Source organism: Zosterops lateralis (assembly GCF_965231275.1).
Source record: "Zosterops lateralis genome assembly, chromosome: 5".
Classification (NCBI taxonomy): Eukaryota; Metazoa; Chordata; class Aves; order Passeriformes; family Zosteropidae; genus Zosterops; species Zosterops lateralis.
Window position 1 is genome coordinate 56,726,671 of NC_139766.1, and position 25,327 is coordinate 56,751,997.

Below are 25,327 nucleotides of genomic sequence, written 5' to 3' on the forward strand. Positions count from 1 at the left end.
CTCTTTGCCTGTTGTAAAATCCTTCCATCCCTGGTTTGTCAGGCTGTTTGGGTAAACAACCCCTGGAGACAGATGGTGTTGAAACGACATAAAGATATGTGCTAGGAGAGAGCAGCCCTCGTGAAACCTGTACTCTACCAAGAGTTAATGTCAAAAATAGGCAATGCTCCATTCTGGAGTGAGCCTGAACAAAGATATATCCTAGGACGTGGGCAAGCTCCTTGCAGGACTGTGCAGGGGTGTTCGAGGGTCAGTTTGAGAGAACAAGGGCTGCAGGATCTCTGCAGCTCTGTGCCCGATAGCCACGCCAAGACCCAGCCAAAGGACAGGGAAAGCAAACAGGACAAGCACTTGTCGGCACGGCCCGACCTGAGCTGGGCCCTGCATTTACCTCTCTGCCAGGTGCGGTGCTTTGAGCAGCCCGGCCCGGCCCCCCACGCCCCGCACCGCCGCCCCTCCCCGGCGGGGCCAGCCCGGCGCCCGCAGCCCCCGCACCGCCGAGGGAGGGACGGAGGGAGGGAAGGAAGGAGCGCGGGAGGACGGGCGAGCACCGCCGCCCCTCGCCCGCCCCGCCCGGCAGCGGGAGCAGCTCCGTCCCCGCCGCCGCAGCAGCCCTGGCTCCGGGCACGCAGGTGAGAGCAGCCCGGGCTCCGGGCGGGCGGGGGAGCCTGGGGGAGCCGCGGCCTCCCAGGGCGGCACCGGGGTGCGGGGAACGGGCGGGGGTGCCGGTACCCGCGGGCCTGCGGATGATCGGGGTGGGCTGGCGCTGGGTCCCGGGAGCATCCCCCGAGTATCCCCCGAGCATCTCCGGAACATCCCCCGAGCATCCCCCGGAACATCCCCCGAGCATCCCCCGAGAATCCCCCGAGAATCCCCCGAGCATCCCCCGAGCATCCCCCGAGCATCCCCCGAGCATCCCGCGGCGGGCGCGGACACCTCCGTCCCCCGGGTGTGTTTTGGGTGTGCCCGGTCCCCGGCCCCGTCTGTGCAATGGGCTGGAAGGAGCCTGTGAGGTGCCCTGTGGCAGTGAATGCCCTGTTGTGCCTTTTGTCTCCTGAGCTGCGGGGAAAGCTGGTCAGACCTCGGAGGAGCAAGGGTTTAAGTTTTCTGCTGGAATTGGCGACTGTGATGTTGAATTACCGAAATCACCTGTCAGCCTTTTATTGATTCCTGCCATAGACGTGAGTTTCCTACACGAGTGGCCAGGAAAAGGGCACCATGTGGAGACAGGGATCTGTCAGATCCGACTGCTTGTTCCATTGTCCCCTGACAATTAACTGTGCATATACAATGGGAAGACAGAAGCTGCTAACGTTGTCACTCCAGTGGGATTTATAGATTATGAACTTCAAACATCACACAGTGAACCTGTTCTGTTTCTGGCTACAATCCAAACAGTAGGTTTTTCTGTGCCCTGGGGCAGTCACTCTGCCATATATAATTTTAAAGTGTATGGGATATCCTTTATTTGAAATGCAGTGACTGCCACTGCATTTAGTAACAGAGACTGCTACAGCGTGATGATGTGTTTCCCATAATCTCCTCCCTATACTGTAACTTTTAGTTTATGCTGATTGTTTGGAGTTGATTTTAAATATGGTTGTATGCTGAGCTAAGACCAAAATAAATTGCAAGCTTTCCAAATTTTCAAGCTCACTTGTATCAAATGAAGTTCTAATCTAGCTTGACCGAAGCATCCCTGATTTTTTGCAAACATACTGCTACCCTGAAACATGGTTGCATGATGAGCTAAGCCCAGTTAAGCCACGTGCAGTGATACACAGGTCCCTCTTCAGAGTTACTTGGTTCGGTACCTTGATGTGCAATTTGTTTAAATTCTCCTATGCAGTACAGATTTGCCTTCATTTTCTGACATGCTGAAGTGTCCCTGTTAACAGGCTGAAGCATCAGCTGTTAAAATGCATCTGTGAAATTGGCACAAATGAAAAATATTATTTTCACAATAAGGAAGACAGAGCTGGGAAGAAAGACTATTTTAAATAAAACTAGATTTGGAATATGAGATACCTTGTCAGCTATTTCAGTTCTGATCCATTGAAGGCTGTAAACCAGAACAGAACTGTGCATCTGTTAAAAGTATGGTTATACTAACAAGTAAAAGCAAATTGTTGGAGCTTGTCATCTGATCAACATACCTTGTCAGGGCCATGTTCTTATCCAGTTCCAATAAAATGTTAAAAGAGATTATCTTAATCCACATCACTTAGGGTTCAGCCTGAAAAAGGTGTTCTTCATCCTTGGGGCAGACAAACAGCAACTTTGGGCCTGCTGATGCCTAACCACAACAGCAGTACGATTCCTTGCTCCTCCTGAAATGATCCGATGAGACATGCCAAAGGTTGTGTCCAAGGAAGAAGGTGGCTCACTGCAAATCTGCTGAAGGCTGCTGGTTGCAACAAGTGCTTGTTTGAGGCACAGGTATCCTGACAGGAGCCCAAGACCTTTCTTTTTCCTGGTGGCTTTTCACAAGTAGCCAAAGGAAGGGGGTAATTCCCCATAAAAAGATAATTGTTCCTTGACAGCAGTAGCAGCTGTTACACTAACAAAGATGAGGCAGTTCTAGATGAGTAAGTGAGCTGCAGAAATGATGCCAGCTGCCTGTGTGTTAACATATATACTTACTAATCACATATCCTTTATGCCAGGCAGGTATGTACCCGCTGGTTAAATTTGTCTGTGTACACAATATTATTCCTCAATGGGGAAGTGACCCAAGTTTCAGTTTTTTGCTTTTCAATTTTCTTGCTTTAGCTGTCAAGTGCAAGCTTTTCTCCTTACTGCTGTTTGTTTTGCCTTTGTCAGGTGAAAGGAGCTTATACATCTTTTCAACTCACAAAAATGAAGTAGTAGCCCTGAGATCTTTTGCTTTGTTACTACCACCCCTCCCTCCCTCTTCTCCCTGCCCTTTACTCTGCTGACTTGCAGGACTGGAGAGGATGAAAGCAATCAGCTGTGTTTACTACGGTTGCATATGGCAAATTCAGCTGCCAGCTAATTACTAAACTCACTGCTCAACATTCCATGACTTTATTGTATTTTTTTTTCCTTCAGGAATGAAATAAAACCATGAATTTATTTTCCCACCTAGGTCTCTGGACAAAATGGGGAATGGATTAGCGAAGCCCAAGCACCTGAGGCAGCCAAACAGGCATGTGGCAAACCTCGCTATTGGCTGTGCTGCCAGCCACAAGTTTCTGATGGACCCGTGCCTAGGCATCAATGTGATCAATGGGCAAGCTGATGTCCTCTGCAGCAAGGTACTTGAACTGGAAAAGGAGCTGAAGAGAAAAGATCAGCAGTTGCAAGAGAGTGAAAACCATGTTGCTGAGCTTCAGGAACAGCTGGCTATGCAGACTAAGGTCATAGCAGAACTCACCAAGGAGCTTCAGAGCAAGTGTATACAGTTGAACAAGCTGCAGGATGTTGTTAACACTCAAGGAGAGCACTCTCTTCAGCCTTCTCCATTTAAAGTTTCTGCTGATAGGAGGAGAGGAGCCAAGGAAGGTGTATCTGCAGAGCCAACAACACGATTGTGTGATTTGAGCAGGCAAACTATGTTTTCCCTTGAAAAAGCAACAGTCCGAAAGGATTCCAGGTGAGCTCATTTCAGAGGGCTTCTATGTTTGTGTTACAAGGTTATTAGTTCTATCATATTTATATCTTCTCCTCATGATAAATCAGGATTAAAGTATTCATCTTTTTCATTTAGGGTTTGCAGCTGTGATAGATGCTGGTTGAGTTTGTGAGTAACTTTAACCAAGAATCATCTATGTCCCACAGATTTCAGATGAAGAGTGGTGTATTTCAGATGAGAATCTTACAGTTTTGGGGGGATTTATCTTCATTGTCAGTTTCCTCCTTCCCTCCTGCTTCTAACAATCATGGTGTAGGAGCTGAATTTTACTTGTTCCTCTTTGAATCTGATTACACTTTCCAGACTCTGACAGACCCAGAAATCTCTGTGGCCAGAGTTGACCTTGCAGACAGAGGTATTAGTCTGGTATCCTTAAGCATAACTTAGACCCTCTTTTACCCTGCAGTGCAGACATAACCTGAGAGTCTGTTTAACATGGTAGTAGCCAGACTCTACCTGGACTTCAGCCAGTGACTTTAGTGCCTTCAGATTTGTGGGGAGATTTATTCATGGCATATCTAAGTCTGTACCATAGTAGACCTGAGAGTTATGAGGCGTGTTTTCTCATCCATCATGTCCAGCTCTGCACCTTAGAGGGTGCCTCATGAATCAGAAAGGCTGCCTGAGTCACCACAAAAAGCTGAGAACTTCAGCTAGCAGTGATTTTCCCGAGTAAGCGAACTGCATTAATATTTTATCTCAAGTACCTGGGTAGCTTAAATCATAGTTTTAAGAGTGTTCTGTTTGTAACTTGTCTTCTCCTTGGCATGATCCTTGTACTGCAGCCCACCACATGGTTTTCTAGGGTGCTTTCAGAGACAGAATTGTAGCAGCAGTGAGGAGTAAAGCCAGGAGAAGAGACAGTGGATTAGCAAAGTGCAACAGCCAGAACCAAAGCAAGTATTGCAGCTTAAGCAATCCAAGTGTAATGCACATCATTTTTTGATGTCTTAGTATTATTTGATCAAAAGTATTATTTGATCTTCCAAATATTTGGAAGCAAACATATGCCAAGAAAAGCACCACAAAGCTGTACTGCTGTGCACTGCTATGGCTCTAAATCAGATAAGCCAGTGATACACCTGCACTTGTGTAAGACACCATCACCTTGCTACTGAGACAGCCAAATGATGAAAGGAATAAACATTTGGTTTCCTTACCTGGTCTGTAAATATTGTAGTAGGTCAAGTTCAGGCAGTTCAGACACGTAAGAACAAAGTGTGACCTTCACTGTCTACAGGATTCTGTCAGCCATAATTAGCAAATGCTGAACCATTAGCCTGGCAGTGTCTATAGGGGTGTTTGGAGTTGCTGCCATCAGTAGCTGCCTCCCCTTTACAGAGAAAGGACTTAATGCAGCCCCACTGCTGTGTAAGGTAACTCTACAGTGCTGCTGCACAGTTGGGAAAGGAGCTCTCTCAGAAGGAGGGGAAGCTCCATGCTTCTTGAATTTGCATTGATTCCAGAGTGACACCAGTCCCTTTTGGAAATATTTGTAAAACAAAGGGCAGAATTTGATGCCATTCATATGGTGGGGGTTTGAGTGCCATGCTTATGTTTGGAGTATCTCAGCATGAATGATTTTAATGAACGTTTTAGAAGCACAGTCTCCTCTTTTATAGTTCTGGAAGCTTTCGTGCTCATTTAATGTATCAGGTTATATGCAATTACTGTATTTTACTGCAGTATTGTATGCATGATGCAGGCCAAGATGAATCAAATTAGCAAGGCTGGTTTTAGATGAAAACTAAGTTAGAGCTTATATTCCAATAACCCTGTTGCTTTCAGCAAAGGTAAGTTATGATCCCTCTTTCTAAACACAGTCCTCACCATAGCTACTTGGTTTTATTTTCCTGCCTCATCTCATCACCTTTACTTATTTTCAGTCATTACATGGCTACTAACAATGTAAGTGTATTTACATGCCCTAGGTTTGTTCATTCCTGGATTGTCCTCAGGAGATTTTTCCCACATAACCTAGTTTTGATGACAGCCTCCCATTGCTTTATGAATACAAACAAGAGAAGGCCTTAAATGCCTCAGAAATCTGTCAGGGTTTTGCCTTTGTCAACATTAGGAGCATGGGGACTTGAAGGCAGAATTTATCTTTCACTTCAGCAGTAAAAGAAGACTAACCAGCAGGACCATAAAAACTCCATCAGTGCAGAAGTTGTTTAATTGTGTTCATTTCTGGTGCAGACTTGAGGCACTGCTTTATAGGATGCCTTTGAGCCAGAACACACTCCAATAAATTAGAACTCCTAGATAGCCAGAATGAATGTATGGCCTGCTTTGTTTTGGCTGGTTAGCCATTATCCAAAGATTCATCCATTGTTTATTTTTCCATGTTTTTTCCTTCTTAAAATCCAGCCACTGGGCTCTGCCAGCAGCAGCTCAAATACAGACAGTTCTTATATTTCCAAGTCCCCGATTTTATATGCATTTACTACAACAGGAAATGATACAGAGACTGTCTCAGGGAGAAGTGGGAACAAGATTGTTCAATGCGATTGTTCCACCAGGTGATTACAGCACAGACAACTCCCCCACTAACCAGGCCACCATCCCACAAGGCAGAGCAGTGTGTTAGAAATGAGAGGAATCCTCTTGAGAGGAATGAATGCTTGGTGAATAACAAACCCCGGCCATGCCGGGCATCTTAAACTTGGTGGGTTTTTGTTTGCAACCAGTGAGAAGAAGCTTATCACAGATGCCCTGAATAAAAACCAGTTCCTGAAGAGACTGGAGCCTCACCAGACACGAGACATGGTGGAATGTATGTATGAGAGGACCTTCCAGCAAGGGAGCTACGTCATCAGACAGGGAGAACCGGGAAATCACATTTTTGTGCTCAAAGGTGAGTATTGCTTACTTGTACAACACACAAGTGCAAGAAACAGGAAAGGGGTTTAGAAGGTTTTGCAGGAAATCACAGTGTGGGTGTTTGTGCTCCTAAATAATTTGTCCCTGTGGAGAGCAATGCAAGTTTTACCTGTGACTTTTATGAAACAGAGTGAGAGCAATAAGAAGCACCTTGGAAACACGAGTCTTGATTTAATGTTTTTTATGGTCTTTTTCATTTCTGAAAGCCCAGAAAGCCAGAAATTCCTTTCTGTTGTAGGTGTAGCCAACCCTTTCTTCTTCAGAGGAAGAACAAGTATTATTTAAAATACAGAGAACTGTTCAATGGTGAAGCCACTCCTGAAATAAACTTACTTTTCAAAGATACCAATTTTCTGTGTATGGGAAATTGAAAGACGAGGTCTGCATTTATTGTTCTCAAAGCTGAGAGGTTGCTTTTTGTAAAAAAAAAAAAAAATGGTTTTTTTTTTTCTGGGGAAAAAAAGGCAAGCTAACAGCAAAGCAAACAAAAAGCTTTAGGATAACAAGGCTTTCCTAAAATAAGGCCAACAAGTCTGCAATCATTTGTGCTGACTGCTACTGTGCCTCAAATTGCTGATCAGCTATTGCTTAACACCTGAAATTTGCTCCTATCAGCAATAAGCTCTTTCATCATTTCACCATTAAAAAAAATTGTGATTAATTTGCATATTTCATCAATTGGGGACCACTAAAAGTCCCAGAGACTTGTATGAATTAGAGCTCACACTATAAGGAGTATGTTCTCTTGAGGAGGGAATATTTAAACAGGAACAACTGGTATATGTTGGAAAGCTCATTTTCTGGCTTCACATGGATGAGTTAGTTGGAAAAAAAATGATGGTAACTGTGTTAAGAAAACAGAAATGTTACAGGAAAAAAGAGGAGGCAGGATTTGTGATGGTGTGGTCATATTCTTGCAAGACAAAATGGTAACACTTTGAAAACAGCTGAAATACCAGAAAGGAGATGTGCACCTGGAAATTTTTCTTGCACATTGGAACCTTTCTTGAGGAGATGGTGTGTGCCTTGGAGAGAAGAGGGCAGAACTTTCATAACATGTTTAAGGGAAGGTCTTTTGGGGCCATAAACTGTAAAGAAGTTCAGACTTTCTTTGACTTTTGCTAGTGAGGCTCAGGAGCAACTTCTTGAATGAAGATTTAATGTGCTTTTATTTTTTCTTCACTCTCCTTTGCATTCTGTGTGTGTATATATATATATATACATATATATACTCATATATCTGTATGAAGAGATAAACCATGAGTAATTTCTCCTTTGATCATTATTTTAAGACTTTTTTTTTACACCACACTAGAGTATCTGAACCACAAGTGAGTGGTTTGTTGTAGCAAAGGTTTATCTCATCAGGATTTAGAATGGCTCTCCCTTCCAGAGCACATCTGTAGATTAGCAGTACATTAAAAAAATAAATCTTTACTGATATTTGTGTGTGTTTTGAAGCACTTGTTGCTCCCATTCCTGTGTTCCAGGGACTGGCAAAGTCAGACATACATTGATTTGTTTTCCATTCACTCCATGCAGCTGAGCACAGGTTTAATACCTATTATCCTGATGATTTTTGGCAGAGGGCAGTCTGCAAGTCTTTCAGCAGAATAAACTACTCTCCTCAATACCTGTGTGGACAGCATTTGGTGAACTGGCCATTTTATACAACTGCACACGGACAGCTTCTGTGAAAGGTACCTGAGGTTAAATACAACAACATTATTGAAATTTAAAACTGGGTTTTTTTGTGAGATCCCTCTTACATCCAGGTTTTCTTTGAAGTTTTCATTTAATAGATGTTTGCATGTCTTGGTTATCTACAGTATCCTCACATATTTCTTTCTTGAGTTCTTTCTGCTTGGGAACTTGAATAATACTATGCCATGAATGTAATTCCATCTCTGGCACAATCCTTGATAAACAATTAGGCACCTCCAAATTGCCTGATGCCTCCAAATTGCTTAGCCTGATGTGTAGCATGCTAACAACTAGGGCAGGATTGTGCTTTAATTTTGGATGCTTTAGCAGAGGTGGTGGTCTCTGGCTCTTATGTTCTTGTGTCAAAGTGCCAAGGATGGAATTCCATATTTGAGTTTGAAAGCATATTAGAACCATGGTGTTTTTAGTAGAGTGGGTATAGCCTAATTCAAGAGGACATAAAATATGCAGGAATTAGTTGCTTTTGTGCTTCTTTTAGTTCTGTATCATCGTTATGTTGCCGAGTCTTGCCTAGATCCATTTGCAGCTGGCAGTTTGAGGACTGACCAGGATGGAGTTAAGTGTTGCTCTGATACAAATATTCCTCTTCCTGCATAAGATTGGTTGTATGTTCATTAAATTCCCCTTCCAACATGCTATAATTGCTCTGTGACAAACAAGTAAGTGACTAAATACGGTTAAGTTCATCATTTTTCCACTCCACCATTCCATAAATAATACTTTTCTTTGAAGACTAATTTCTGTTCTTGTCTAAATCTGCAGGGACTTTGTGCCACCAGTAAGTATGAAGAGTTCATGTTGACTTAAACAGGAGCAAATGGAATAAAGCAAGAAGTTCTTTTCTGTAAAAGCTTATGATCTTTCTTCCTGCACCCAGTTTAGGCATTTAACCATTGCTGGCTATGCAGATGGAAGTTATTACATGTAATCTGTTTTTGTTGCTGCCTGATAAACAGAACAGCATCAGTAATATGATTATTTTTCTTACTAACATGCTGCTCTAATTGAATATGTTCCCTATTTTTCTTTTTTGCCTGCTGTATAGTATTAGCATTATAAAGTAGTGTTTCTGCATAATAAGATGTCAAGCTGCTTTAGGCCTTTGTTAGCATTAATTGGTTTTGAGGTAAGACATGAATTGTCCAATTATGGACAAGAAAAGGTATATGAATACTTGCAATTACTGCAGAAATTCACCCCTCCCCAAAAGCTTTCCTGTGATCCTTGTGGAGGAAGAGCAGTATACAATGTCATAACTGAGCATGAATTGTAAACACACATGTGAAAACCCTTTTCTGTGCTGGATTTCCTGATGCCCTTTTCCTGCAGTCCTTGAAAACTCACAAGTGAAGGATTTCATCCTAACAGCATTTCAGTGCCTGATGCAGCTCAGCAGCATCTTCACAGGCAGTAGCTGCATTTGAAATTGGCAATGTGATTTACCCCTATGTTTCTGAATTTCTCTCTTTTTTTCTTTTAATCTCATCTTTGAGATTGTAGGCGTTTTTCTAACTCTATAACTGCTTCATTTAGTTAAGGTGTAAGATACAGGAAATACATTTGCAGTTTGATGGCTACTTGCCATGTTTTCTTCATGCAAAGTAAACTGAAAGATGTTATCTGGGAGAGAAATAAAACCAGAGTAACACCTTTGCTCTCCCATCCAGCATCCAAAAATATTTTTTGATCTGTTTTGATAGATAGCAAAGCATATGTGTACACTGTGTACAATGAGAAATGACTGTGCATCATTTTAAATGTGGCGTTTTTGTTCCCTGAAAAAAAGATTTTATGTTAATGATAAATGGAGGAAATAAATTTTCTTGTAAATAAATTTTTTTGTAAATTTTGTCTCACAGAAAACACAGTTTTGTTCTCTCTCAGGGAAGAAAGAAAACTGCTGAACATGGTGTAGCATCTTTCAAAAGAAGAGATTAATTTTAATAGAATTACCTTTTGCTTTAAATAAAAGAAATGTTCTGCTGTGTTGATGATTGCACTGAGGGGCTGCTTAGTGGTTTGCATGTTTGATGCTGAACCCTGTGCCTGCTCACTGTATTAATATTTTGATTATCTTTTGAAAAGGAATCATTAACGTTTTGATAACCTTTTATTCCCTTATATAATGGATAATTTGGAGGAAAAGTGTGTGAGGATCACAGGATTAAATGAAGTTAAATGTGTTTATTGACCTCTGTAATTTCTATCTTACTGAAGATCCCGCAAACATTTGCAAATAATGTGAATTAGAGTTAGGTCCAAGCCACAGCATTTAACATCAGAGATTTTGGAAAACCAACCACGTTCTTGTTTCTTTCAAATCAGCTTCTTTGCATTTTACAGCTTTTGAGCACAGTGACTGCCCGTGATTACGGTAGATTTTCCCAAGTGTTCAGCCCTGTCATTTTCAAGGTTGCTCAGCCTATGGAATTGCATGGAAAGTATTCTGTAGAGGAACCATTTGGAAATCTATTCCTTACTTTAGTGAGCATTGCTTAAGTGGGAATTGAATTCTTTTAAAACTCTGATTACAATAAGTGCTGGATATTTTAAAATTCAGCCTTGGGCCTTGTGAAATAGCTAGTCTGTCTTCTACCATGAGCTGATGCTGTAATATCATCCGTCAAATAATTTGGAAACGTTGCTGATTTTGTTCCTTTTTGTTTTTTCAAAGCAATCACTAATGTTAAAACATGGGCACTGGACAGAGAAGTGTTTCAAAATATCATGAGAGTGACAGCACAAACCAGACAAGAGCAATACAGAAACTTCCTTAGAAGGTAAATACAATTAATTTCTATTTCTGATACTGTTTTGTGCTACGTACTAAGGTGCACAACAATACTGTGCCTGTCTTGTAAACAGAGAGAAAAGGTGCTCTTCATGCAAAGATGGCCTCAAAAGCCTGAATATTTGTCTTTTTTTTATTATTCTTTTAAGATTCATAAGAGTGTTTTTCCATTTAAATAGTTTTTCTCCCACATCACACTAGAAAATGCCAACACTTGCTTGAATGCCTTTAAGTAGTATAAATGTTTAGGAAACTTAGAGGTCTAGAATTTAAAACAATGTAATAAATAAAGTTAAATAAATCCTTCAATGAGTAGTTAGTTTGCTGCTGGAGTAGATTAAGGAATATTCCTTATCCTCTGGAGATTTGAATATGAGATCTGCATGTCTCTCAACTTATGAACTAATTTCAACAAAATTACTAGGAAATCTGCAGAGCAGAATAATTCCTTCCTGCAGGGAACACTGAGAGTGGTGCCATGCTTCTCCTTAGGAAGATGGGGAAGTTAAGAGTTTCCAAACCATAATCAGCTGATGTAATATTTTATCTTTTTAACACAGAATGACCATTCGATTTTGCCTTCAACTCAAGATGCCAAGCCTGGCCAGGCATAGAATGTCTTGTGTCTTTTCACATCCCTCTCTACCTTTGATTTCTATACACACTTTTTTGCTGAGCCTAAATAGATAGAAATTTCTATCATTTCCTAACTTTTACGAGTCTGAATGATCAGAGTGGGAGGTTTTTTTCATCCTTACCAGCAAGTTCACAAAGTTTTTACTGTAATTGGATTATCTTTCAATAGCTGTCCAAAGAGTACTGAAGCTTTAACCTTTGATTTTGCAGTCTCTGCAGTGCACTTGGAAATATATTCTTGAATTGCTATTATACTATAATAGGGTTTGTAATTCCTGGATTCTCTTGAAATCAATCCTTACACCCACTAAAGTCCTTCCTGTTCTGAAATACAAACTTGATTTACAAACTGATCGATGTTTGCCACATTTCCAAGCTGTGCGAGTTTTGCTTAGCTGAAAACCAGGATGAGAATGTTTGAACCTTCCAAATTAAGACTTAGCACTAGTTTAACTAGTTATAAAATGTGACTGTAAAAATTGCATACATGAGAAGAGATCATAAAAAATTGTTAATGATACTTACTTTGGGTTGTGGGGCTTTTTTATTTTGTTGTTTGTTTGTTTTCTGGAAGTGTATCCCTGCTGAAAAACTTACCTGAAGATAAATTAACCAAGATTATGGACTGTCTGGAAGTGGTAAGATATTGTTAAGTTTTTCTAAATAGTTTTTCTAATAACAAAGAAGGATAAATCAGCAAACATAAAAAAACCCCATGCTTTTTAAATATGAGAGTGGTTTTGGAGTGATGGGAATTGAATTCCAGGTTGGCAGAAAGTAATAACATTTAGTGACATAGGAGTTATGTTTTTGGCATCAAAGGAATCAAGCAAGTAGTTAAGAAGATTTGTAACCTATCCTTTATTAAGATTAAGTACAAAGTTGTTCTCCAGGACTCTGTTGGTGATCAAATTTACCTCTTTGTGATGTGGACATGTAATAGTTTCATATTCCTTGGACCATGTATGCTGCAAAATGTAAGGGAAAGAAGGCATTAGGTCCCCAGCAATGAATCTAGCCAAATATCTAAGTGCCTTAGGGCTGCATTTGCCAGCAGCCTTTGGAGGTAAAGGCTTGATATATAACCATAGCTGGGATGTTTTTTCCAAGGGCAGTGGTAACACTTTATTTTTTTGTATGTGTGCATGAAGGATATAGGAAGTTAAACATCAATGAAACATCCACATGTGTTAACAACTCTGCATAGTAACTTTTCAAAGATGTCTTGGACAATATTGTCTCTCACTTGCCTCCCACCAGGAGTATTATGACAAGGGAGATTATGTTATTCGGGAAGGAGAAGAAGGAAACACCTTCTTTATAATAGCAAAAGGAAAGGTAAGGTATAATAAACCTTATTTTGTAAAGTAACATGTACAAACAGTTGTATCTCAAAAGCTATTTTGAGGGGTGTGGTCTTCAGTAAAAATGGTGCAGAGTGTTTTTGCACATGCTTTTAAGTTCACAATACTGTGATAAAAGCCTGGAGCAGCATTGTAGAGATTCAGGGAGCCTAATTTTCCATTCACAGTGAACTCATGTTATACTGTTCTAATTAAAATGTAATTTAATTGTGTCCTGAAGCCTCTTGTCACTGTGGCAGAGATGTAAAGTTAATTTTTTTGTAAATGAGATTTGACCCTACATATTCTCCTAGATGGTGCAATATCTGATGGGCAAAACACAGACTTGTGACAAGTCTAAGAAGTAATGGAGTCCCAGGCTTAATGGAGAATGGCCTTTGAGATGTCTCAGAATCCTTTCATTTGTTAGTCCCAGAGGAGCAAGGCAGCAGCCTTTATTGCTCAGGTGATACCTTGGAGGCTGACACAGGACTCTAAAGAATTAAATCAGGAGAATTTTTCTCAATAAACTTCCAGTTTCCAAAACATCTCTGTGTCTGTAGATATTCTAGTTTATTTTTTGCTAACATGGGCATCAGCAGAACAGGCTACATGAGGGGAAATGTTAGTTAATGCTTCTGGAGGGCTGCCTATTTAGCTGAGAAGAGACATCTGCCCACTGTGGGAACTGAAGTATTTTTCAGTCTTTCATTAAAATGTGACTTGTTCTGCTCTGTTTCAAAATGAATGAGGAGAAAATGTTGAGGGGTTGCCAATAATAAATATATTCCTTCTTCTCAGCAAAAATCAGAGCAGTCAGGGAATGTTTGAGTGTAATTTTTCAGAGGAGGGGGTAATATCTGTAACTCTTTTCTGCAGTGTTACTGAGTCGAAAACATTTCTGAAATACACAGAAAAGAAAGAAAACCATGCAATACTTTGAAACTTCCCCTCACATAATTTTTGTTCCTGTACTTTGCAGGTGATAGTTACCCAGAGTACAACAGACCACTCACAGCCTCAGGTGATTAAAAATCTACACAAAGGAGATTACTTTGGAGAAAAGGCTCTCATAAGGTTAGTTCACACTGTCTGATTCATGATGTGTAGGATTTCAATTGTCCCATCACTGTGTGTCAGATTCTACAACTCGTGGCTGTTTTGAATATAATCTTTCTTTTGATTGTCAAGTCAGTAGATGAAGGTAGTGACCAAATTTGTGTTAATGTTTTGAAGGGTTGCAGAGAGAGCCTGAAAGTTTGCACTGGCATCTACCTTTGGTTTAACCTGTAGAAGTCAAATTCTGGCCCTCTGCATTGTGGTTTATTGTTAATACTTCAGAACAAACTTTGGTGAGAACTTGTGCCAGGTGATTTCAGAATGGATAAGGTCCATCATGACTGGAATGAGCTCTTGTTTCCATTGCTCATGGCAGTAAGAAACAGAGGAGGAGTCACATAAGTACATATTTGCATGTGTGATTGAGTAGGGAATTGCTTAGGGAATGTTTTATATCCAAGGATCATTTTAGAAATAAGTAATAAATCCTGATGCAGTGATAATTACATCTTACCCTAATTTCTTGGAAGGTTGCTAAAGGACATCATGATCCAAACCCTATGGAAACTGGAAAAAATACTAGGCCATAATAATGACTAGTAAAAAGCTAAATTTTGTATTTGGTTCAGCAGCACTAATCCAGACAGGGTGCAGAGGCCTTTGAGTTTCACCTAGAGCAGCTGTGATTACAGTGTGAGGTACTTTGAAGATGTTGATATGCTTCTGAATTCTCCTAATGTGTTTCAACCCTCAGTGACGACGTCAGATCAGCAAACGTTATTGCAGATGAGTACAACGTGGAGTGCCTCGTTATAGACAGAGAGTAAGTGCATTACACTTTAATAAAAGACTTGCAGCCTCTTTCAGTAGGTTAGCGTGACTTGCAGTGGGTTAATGTGGCTTCACTGTAGGCAAAACCACAATGTTTCCTTAAATGAATCCTGAATGAGTGGTTGTGCTGTAGGAATACTAATGAAGAGAGGCTGACAGCAGGTGCCTCAGCACAGAAGCTGAAGAGTAGTTCAGTGTTATTCTTTTCTTTCTCTCCTTGTAGTGGTGATGTTTATCCTGATCTCCTGGGTCAGAGGTTCCTAAGGCCTGTTCTTGTCAGTGAGGACAAATGCAAAGAGAACATTCAGTAACTCTGCCTTCTGTGTCACCAGAGTCCCTGCTACAGTTACTAATGGGTCCACATTATCCTGTGTTTTCCTTCTGTTATGGATGTATTTGAAGATGTCTTTCTTCTTCTCCTTGACATCCTTGGCCAGATTAATTCCAGATGGGCCTCAGCCTTCCTTGTCTCATCTATATTTATCCTGACAATATTATTCCAAGTAGCCTGAGCCAGCTTCCGTCTCCTGTGAGTTTCCCACTTAAGCCCGAGTAATTACAAGAGTTCTTTATTTCTCCACATAGGCCTCTTGCTCCCTTTGCCAGATTTCTTGATCATTTCTTGAGCCTGGAGAAAGTGATCCTTAAGCATCAACCAACTTCAACTGGGTCATGATTTAAATGTTCAGCAGTTTATGATGTTTCATATGTGTTTTCAGGACATTTAATCAAACGGTTGGAACTTATGAGGAGCTGCAAACTTACCTGGAAGGTTATGTGGCTAATCTGGCCGAGGCTGACGAAAAGCGACATGCAAAGTAAGTCAGATCATTTGTTTGTTACACCTATAGCAGGTAATCATAAAACAGAGTGATAGATACGTAAGCAAAATCATGGATGGTAGTTGAAGGAGATGGACCCCTAGGAATGACAGCAGTCACTGTAATAAAACAGTCTGGCTGTGCTTACAGAGCCCAACAAACTTTTTCTGATACAAAAATTACATGGAATCTCAGGGTATTGATTTCCAAGCAAGAATTGACTCTATTCCTGGAAAATTGAGCACAGAAAAAAAATTGTTGTGCTGAAATAGATTTTGCATTTTGATGGTAAGTTCTTGACTGCTAAAACCCCCTGAAGGCCAACTTTAACTCCAGTTAAGGAAATGGTATTACTGTGCAAAAGATTGTGTAATTTCAAAAAGAAAGAAGCAGACATAAAAGAAACAGTTTATTTTTAATGCTTCAGTGTAGCACTGACGGCACTGAAGTCTGCTTTTAGCTGTGGGCCACACTTTCAGTTCATGTGCATCTGATTTCAACTCTGAGCACTGCTGGAAGGTTAGCAGAGTTTGTTTTTCCTCTGTTTAGAAATATAGCTGCATTCTTATTTCTGATCATTCTACTGGAACTGGTACAGAGTCCACAGTCCTTCAAGCATTGCTTCTCCAGCTTGGAGTGCTCAGACTTTTACAGCTGCCCACATCAATAGGAATCTCACCAGGGATCAGCTCTTGCTAAAATTACTGTCGATTCTACTCTGTGAATTTCAGTAGCACTTTTCTTCTAATTTACTTCCATAGGATTCCATTAAGATTCTGTTAGGAAATAAGGAGGGGTTTCTTTCCTCCTTCTCCTTTCCCACTTCCCCTTTCCTCCTTCTCCATTTCCTTCCCTTCCCTTTCCTTTATATAGGATCATTAAAAGTAATGGCACGGAAAAGCACTAACTTATGTTAATTTTCTTACTGCAGAGGAAGATCCTTCTGTGGACAGTTGACCAAAGAGGTGTCTTTGGAGATGATAGAGCTGAAGGAGAAAGTAGCCCAGTTCCCTCCTTCCCCATTCCAGAATTTAGAAGTTGTCACAACTCTGGGTGTTGGTGGGTTCGGAAGGGTTGAGCTTGTAAGAGAATGTTTTAAAATTATTAATGTAGCTCTCTGTCTTGGATGATTGATTTAGCCACTGAATTATGTGCAGGATTTTTGTATTCTATGTGCTTTTGCCCTCAGGCAGAAACAATTCTCCATAAAGCAATGCATAGTTAAAAAATATAATTCAGGACTTGGGTGTTTAAAGAAGCAAATCCATTCTTGTGTGCCTTCATCTCCTGCTGTTAAAAGTCCCTTCCTGGTCACTAGACATAGCCATCAGTTTGTGCATGTGGAGTTTACAGATGTGCCTGCCTGCATTATGCCCCCTGAATGGCAGCCCTTTTTCCAGGAATCTGCCTGGACCTGCAGCAATCTGAAGGGCACCACATAGTCTGTGCAGTTAGAACTGCGTCTGCACGCCCACGGCAACTCCAGCCAGCCTGAGCTATCTCTGAGCTGTGCTCACTGGGAAATTTACAACAATTTGCAATGGCTCTTTTGAGTCATATTCAATAGTGTGAACAGCTGTGCTTCAGGGATACCAAGAGCTTCATTAGCTCAAAGCCTTAAATTCCACTCGCCTCTGGCTGAGCTGCAAACATCTGACAAAAACCTGAATGCTTTTTGTGCAGGCTGCTGAAGGTAATGGTAAATTAAAGGAGACTTTGTGCTTTTAGTGAAGTCAATAATCCTTTACAGTAGTTAGGCCATCAACTGTTTCATTCTGATTCATGGTTCACAAAAAAAAGAATTCCACACTGGAATTCTACTGCAGCATCTGAATACTAAGCTAAAAATTGAATTCTCATCCAGCTGTACAACACAGATATCTGCTTCCTTCATTTCCAAGAGGCCCTTCCATCTTTTTATTGCATATTGGATAATATTTCGGTGTAATGCAGAATCATTTTTAAACATTCTTCCTAAACTGCCTCTCCTTTTTGTTCTTTTGTATTATGCTGGTGATTAGAAATCTTAAATTGAAATTGGGACCCACTGTGATATAAACTTATTGTAATATGTAGTCCCTATCCAAGCTGCTGCTATTTGGTATAAAAGAAGCAGAGGGAACATTTCACTTTACAAGTGGGAACTGGGAAACTAAAATATCTGATGCTTGGCTTAAAATCATACATAACAGTTCTGCAGAAAATCTGGAATTTGTCCCTTGTTACAGCCATCAATTTCAGTCCTATGCTGTGTTGAAAAAGATGGATATCAGTGTATCTACTGAGAATGATTTAGTAAAACATCCTTTCTTTGCCTCATGTGCTTTCATCATTTTTATTCACAGGTTAAAGTTAAAAATGAGAACATGGCTTTTGCTATGAAATGTATAAAGAAGAAACATGTAGTGGACACCAAACAGCAGGAGCATATCTATTCTGAGAAGAAAATCCTTGAGCAGATCTGTTCTCCATTCGTTGTAAAGTAAGTTGAGCATAAGGTTTCCTTGATTTTGTCCCCCAGCTGACCCCCAGGACAGCACTAGTAGGAATGAGCTTTGGCACACATGAGCTCTGGAGGAAAGACCCTGCAAGTCTCGCTTTTTATTTTGTTTTTCCTAAATTGCTGCTGTTTGTGTCCACAGGCTGTATCGCACATTCAAGGATAACAAATACGTGTACATGCTCCTGGAGGCTTGCCTTGGAGGGGAACTGTGGAGCTTGCTGAGAGACAGGTAACCACAAACACAGCATAACCTTGCACTTTAAATACTGAGTAGGTTCTCCATTCAGTTAAAAGATGTTTGGTTCAGTTTGGTTAATATTCTGGTTGTTACATGTTACCTGGTTAATAACTGAGGTGTTTTCAGAACTTAATTGTGATTATTTTTGTTCCAGAGGCAGCTTTGATGAATTCACCACAAAGTTTTGTGTTGGGTGTGTGACAGAGGCTTTTGACTATCTGCATCAAATAGGAATTATCTACAGAGACTTGAAGCCAGAAAATTTAATTTTGGATGCTGAAGGATATATAAAATTGGTAAGATGTAATCCATTGTAATGTTATCCTTTTGTGCCTGTATCCTGTTTCTTTGCAGGGGGGATTATAAAGAGGCAGCACATAATTATAGCACCAGGATCCTGGAGTGTAGTAACTCTTGTGCTTCAACAGTAAAGAGGGCAGGCTTCTCATTGCACAGTGAGGAACCAAGGTATTGCAAAGCCACTGCAAGCCATGGACAAACTGGGGAATTGCAGCCTCTGAGATCTCTTGCCATAGTATAAACAGCAAAAGAAAAAACTGTCCCAGCAGTCAGCTTTATTGTAAGAACAGAAACCACATTTCTCAGGTGTAGAAATACCTCCCTGTCCAGCTTCAAAAAATCATTGGTTCAACATTCACTGATTCAATTTACAGCCATAGGTTTCCTCTCTTTGTAGATAGGGAACAGAGTAAAGAACTCCTGACATGCTTTACTGTGACCATGAGAAGTGCAACAAGAATACTCTTCAGGGAGCTTGAAATATCCATTCTGAAAACAATGAGCAACCCACTGCTTTCAGTGCGTACAGTAAATCTCATGTCCTCAAGGAAATCATGGGTTATTCTTCCCAAAAGGAAAACTATTCAGAAAATTACTTGTGATAAAAAAGGATCTGTTTTATAACATTCAGTAATCCAATGGAAGTACCCCTCTCTCCTTCACAACTACACTGTGTGGCTGTTCTAGCTGTAAAATAGCAACTCCAGGATCTTTGCAGGAGGTGAGGAAGCAATTAAAACCTTAAGGCTTCCCAGTGCAAAACTCCTCTGCATTACACAGCATGTGTTGATTTTGATCAGGTTGATTTTGGATTTGCAAAGAAAATTGGATCAGGGCAGAAAACCTGGACGTTTTGTGGAACCCCTGAGTATGTTGCCCCTGAAGTCATTCTGAGTAAAGGCCATGACTTCAGCGTGGATTTTTGGTCCCTTGGGATTCTTGTGTATGAACTCCTCACTGGCAGGTAAGTGCCTCCTACTCAAAGTTCTTACCTAGTTTGTTTGTTTTTAGAAATATTTCCAAGGTTATTTTTAGACAGCCTTGCAAAATGATACTTCTTTATGCATGTCTTACCTTCCATCATCTCAGAAATGCCACAGACCAAGTGGTTATATATTCTCAGTTCTGGCTTATCCAGACACAAGCTATAATTGGCAGGTGTAGGGCTCCTGTAGCTACTGCTGCTGTTTCCTGTGAGGAACAAGTGACAACAGACTGCTCCTTGTCCTGTTAGTGGGTGATGGGGTGCAGGGGGTGGGTGAACTGTAAGCAGGGCTCTCTCTTTAGCTCCCTGCACATTTCCATGATAACTCTTTGGGAATTCTCAGTGCAATACAACATGGAAGCTTCTCTGAGTTAAGCTTAGAGGGGCACAGGCATTTTACCTGGTACCTACAGAAAACTTCTCAGCTTCAAGAACTTTCCATTATCTTAAACAAGCTGAAAGGGTGAGGGTTGTAAATGTAGGAAGGTGGGCTTTTTTACCCTTATTTTTTCCTATATTGTTAAATATTTGCTTAAATAAGTACTGGCCACATCTGCTCTTGCCAGATGTTCCATTTATCAGTGTTGCTTTCTTTTTCTAGCCCACCATTCTCTGGGGCTGATCAAATGATGACATATAATTTGATTCTCAAAGGCATTGAAAAGCTGGATTTTCCTAAAATAATAACCAGGCGACCTGAGGATTTGATCCGCAGACTCTGCAGGTAGGAGGGGCAGTCTGGGGCAAAGCCTGAGTGTAAACAGATCGAGCTCTTTTAGGACTCAGACTCAAGCACTGAATTCCTGACAACTTCATTTGGAATTGTTATGCATGGCATGATCCATTCTGATTATATTCAGTATGCATTGCATGCCCCTGTATGTGTCACACCTCTGAGTCTGCAGAGGCAGCAGAGGCTCTGGGCTTTCTCTGTAGCTGGGAATTTTTTCTAAACCACATCTTTGGGAAAATTTATTAAGTGAGGGCTGAGTAAAGAGCTAAAGAATTTGATTTTCAAATCAAGCACATTGTTTAAAAAAAGAAAAAAAAAGCTTCCAAAATGACTCAGGCATATAGATTCTACAGAAAACATAGGGCACTTAAAGACTGGCTTAAGTCCTTTAGGAAATGTGCAGAAGGTGGTATTTCCAAAGGGCCAGCCTAACTTAGTGGCCTGCACAACCTCTGGCTGGTGACACTGACTTTGGATTCTCAGCTCCTTGTGGGATTTCTTTCATCCATGGCACTGGGAACAATATTCAACATTCTTGTGTACCACGGTTTCTAGCTGTAAATTTTGATCTGACTCCTTTTGTAGCTTAGACCTGCTGGCCAGGGAAATAAAAAAGGATGTGCAACTAAAATTCAGCCAGCTGATTTCCCTGTGCTGCTTCTCACAGCTGAGTGACACTGTTTTGGCTTTCTAGAAGGTTTCTCCATCCTCAGAAAAAAGGAGCAGTGAGCAACACCTCATTATATCGCCTCACAAGGCCACATGTTTTATGCAAGCTGCATCCCTATGCAATTGTTAAATGCAAGCAGTTAGGACCTATAAATTCTCTTTTAAAAATAGGAATATTTTATACATTCTTATCTGTATTCTTTTTCTTTTTTTTCTTTTTTTTTTGTTTGTTTGTTTGTTTGTTTGTTTGGAGGCAAAACCCTACAGAAAGATTAGGCAATTTGAGGAATGGAATAAATGACATCAAGAAGCACAGGTAAGCAAAAGAGACTGCCAAGAAGAAAATTGGGGTTTAATTTGAAATATTTTTAATATGTTAGAACAGAAATAGACATCTCTGTTGCTCTTGAGTGTATTTGCAACTATAGCAAGCAACAATATGAACATAAATTCTCAGAATGTGTATCTAGAAGTCTTATTTTTTACTAGTTTTGCTGCAGGTTGTTGATGTAGGAGTTTAATTCAGTTCTCAGAGAAATCGATGCCAGCTCTGCATCTGCCTCTCAGACCTCCTGACCCTTCAACATTTGCTTTTTAAGAATGAGTAGTTAAGGGCTACAGAGCAATAATTTTAGGGTTTTATCCTCTTTCTTGTAACAAAGAAAATCTTTCTTATAATAATTTTTCTAATGCAAGTCTTTCTTCTAACAAAGAAACCCCTCTGTAAATTAAAAATTTTCTGCTTTCTCTTTTTATCTGAGTTGTTTCTAAGCACTACACTTTGTGGTTGGGGAAAGCACTCAGTTGATTTTTCTGGTTGTCTCTCTCTTTTCATGCTGTAAAAAGGGTGGCATTCCAAGGAGACACACAAGTCTCTGCATGGCTGTGTTTCCTGCATGTATTAACCTGCCTGTCTCTGCACTTCCTCCCTACAAGAGTGCCAAAGTCCCTGGTGCTCCTGAAGCTGTTCTGCCTTGTGTGGCAGTGATGGTGCTCGAGATTCCTCCTTCTATGTGCTGTTACGGGAGCTGGCATGGAATAATCTTCTTATAGCCCTAGTCGACGTGATTTTCAGCTCTTTGTGGTATAATGTCAGAAAATAACCTTTCTCTTTTGGTCTCTGCCTGTCTGTCTTTCATCTCTTTTTAATCAGGTGGTTGAGTGGTTTTAACTGGGATGGTCTAAAAGTGAGGAAATTAACATCACCTTTAAAAAGAGAGGTATGGGCTTTGGCTTTCGGTATCATAATACTTTACTAACACAGCTTGGCTACAAAGGACAACTGATGGTGATAGCAAAATTTCCCAAAGATGCATTTGAATTATTACAGTTTAACATTTTTTATGAAAATTGAACAAAAAAGAGAGAGAGCAAGCAATACATAACTTACAGTCACCAAGTAATGGAAATATTATTCTGTCTGTGTACTTTGCATTACATTATCACCATTACTAGAACAAATGGTGTTTAGTCAGAAACTAATATTGAAAATATATATCTCCCTTGGTAATGGGCACATTATTAAGATGCACTGTTCATATTACTGTGAAGACTACAAATTCCTGTGTTCTCCTACTATTGAGTTCCAAAACATCCTTGAGTAAGCTCCCAGTTTTAAATGCCTTGTTTGTTTTTGCCCTAAAATAAAAAAAGACTAAAGGTAAAGCATTTCAAAATCACTTTGATCTTAATTTGAAACAAAAAGTAATTCTGAGGTCTGCTTTGAGTAGCTACCCTATGAATGTAGATTTGATCTTCAATAGCATCCAAATTGTACAGTGTGGCCCAGTTTTCTTACTGAATTAACAAGGCTTTGGGTGAAATCATGGATTTGTTAGTGTTTGGGAAGTCCTTTTGCATAAGAAGGCTAATGCCACTGTTCAGTTGTACAATGTAATTACTGGAGGTATTTATTTTAAAAAATGAGGAATTGCATCCATTGAAAGATGTCATCTGTATCATATTAGCCTTTCATTTCCATGTCGGGAGCAACAAAAATGATGCATAATCAATAGAGAACCTTTTCAAACTGTACTTTCTGAAACACCCTCTTGTTTGTGTTTTCAATGTCCTAGTTGTCTGGACCGACAGATTACAGCTACTTTGACAGCTATCCGCCTGAAGTGGGAAGCCCTCCAGATGAACTTTCAGGCTGGGACAAGGATTTCTGATAATTTTTCCTTCTGGCACATTTATAGAGACTCATAAGCATCAGTTCTATCTTGTTTCTTGCTTAAAATGAAGTTACGCAAATTACACAGCACTCCTTGAAGAACAGAAGACAGTACAGAACCAGAACTTGTTTGGATAATCCACCAAAATTTGTGCATTTTATAACAAGGGCATGCATTCAGTCAGCAGCTGTAACCTGATTTTTTTTTTTTTTTTTTTTTTTTTGATACACAGTGTCTCTGTGAACATCTTCAGATGCCATTGATTGGATCTATGGTTTTGCCACTAAAAACATCACTAGCTAAAATTTTGATATTAACAAGATTACCATACATCCTCTTTTTTGGGTGGAGAGGATGGGTATCAGAAGACAACAGTTGTGACATTTGTCAGTAGGTAGAACTTATGGGCATTTTTCTTTTTCTCTGCTGTGTTTTGCTTTTCCCCCAAAATGTCCTGTATTGATCAAGATCATTGATCAAGAAATGTGTAGAAAAGACTTTTACTGAAAGGTTGATTTGATTTAGCTACAGCTAAAAGGGTATCACTGTCTAAGCTGCCTCTCTGTCGGTCTTTTGCACCAGGCTGGATATGTGAGACTGGTCAAACGAAAAGGTATATCCATAATAGAAGTTGCCTAGAGAATCTGTGGTGTGCACTTCCCTTGCTGCTTCAAAGAGCCATGTGCCTTTCTTAAAATGTTTTGCTTTTGTGTAGTGTGAAGATAAAATAGATGAACAAAAAGTTTTTACCTTGCAGGGAAAAAATGCAGATGGATGTTGTGCATTTGTGGCTTATACAGAAAAATTCTGCTGTTCTGTGTTATGAACCCCAACTGCTGTTGAAATAGGGATGTTCCTGGGTTTCATGCTGAGTTTATGGGATGGATGCATCTGCAGCCACTGCTTGTATTTATTTCAGCTCTTGCTGAGACCAAGTCCAATCTAAATTTTCATACAGAAGCTGCCGCAGCATTACCACATTTCACACTGGATGGAAAACCTCCCGGGCAACTTGTACTGTGTGCTCAGGGTTTAGTTGCCCACGGCTGCTGGATCATCCCCCTAGCTGCTGGTCATGACTTCTCCCACTGGGAAGGGGAAAAACAGGGAGGGAGTGCCACAGGGGCAGTTCCGTGGTTTGTTACATGGTTATAATTATTTTTCACTGGTCAGTGACCATCGCTTTGGCAGCAAATCAATTTAAATATTTTGTATAGCCTTCAGCCTGAAAAAGGCAATAGAATATTTTCCATTGAGTTTAATGAAGCTTGGATGGAGCCCTTGAAAGGAGACACAACACATTTAGCTGACTTTGTTTCTCTGCCTGTTTGCAAATTATTCTGGAAACCTGCAGCCAGCAAAGCCTTTGCAAAGTGGAATCAGAGAGGGTGAAGCAGAGGCTGTAAGCTGGAACCGTAGATGGTTGCAAATTAATTTTGTTTAGTAATACCAAAGACTAAATTTTATTTTCAGGATTTAGGCAAAGCACTGGACATTAGGTATTTGTTTTTCTCCATACATCTGTCCTTCTCTCATAAATATTTTTATTACAGTCAAAATAATATTGTGCCAAGTTTTATAAAAAGCTTTTGAATGTATTTTTCCATTGTATTTATATGTAGTTTCCTTATATATATATATATATAAAAGGGGAGATATATATATGTTTTTTAAGTGAAAAAATATCTGTATGATAAGTTTAGTGCAGTTAGCATTAAGTCTGTGCAGCTGTGGGATATATTTCCTTTATGAAGTTTAACTTAACTTGTTTATTTGTGTGCAAATAAAGTATTACAATGTAATGAGAAGGACATTAATGTTTTACAAGCACATTCCATACTGCAGTCCAGACTCATAGACTGGATTTATACTTCTTGTCTATGTGATTAAGAAGAGGCTGAGGCAGAAAAGGCTACCATGGGGAGAGAGCCACTGATGTCATTTCTTGCAGCATGTCCCCTACTCAGATTTTGTTTTCCCT

General features: G+C 40.2%; 1 protein-coding gene across 1 annotated transcript; it reads left to right on the forward strand.

Annotated features, from left to right (window-relative positions):
• Positions 1-1,341: 1,341 nt before the first annotated feature.
• PRKG2 (protein kinase cGMP-dependent 2) lies at positions 1,342-23,508 on the forward strand (the record flags this gene model as incomplete). The annotated part of the gene is made up of 19 exons (XM_083862508.1): positions 1,342-1,397; positions 3,110-3,616; positions 6,346-6,512; positions 8,125-8,238; positions 10,938-11,043; positions 12,265-12,328; positions 12,951-13,028; positions 14,016-14,110; positions 14,847-14,915; positions 15,643-15,741; positions 16,676-16,826; positions 18,090-18,226; positions 18,387-18,476; positions 18,640-18,781; positions 19,586-19,749; positions 20,372-20,494; positions 21,426-21,488; positions 22,326-22,392; positions 23,248-23,508. The coding sequence occupies 19 exons, from the start codon at positions 1,342-1,344 to the stop codon at positions 23,341-23,343; spliced, it is 2,388 nt and encodes a 795-aa protein (XP_083718634.1). The 3' UTR covers positions 23,344-23,508.
• Positions 23,509-25,327: the final 1,819 nt, after the last annotated feature.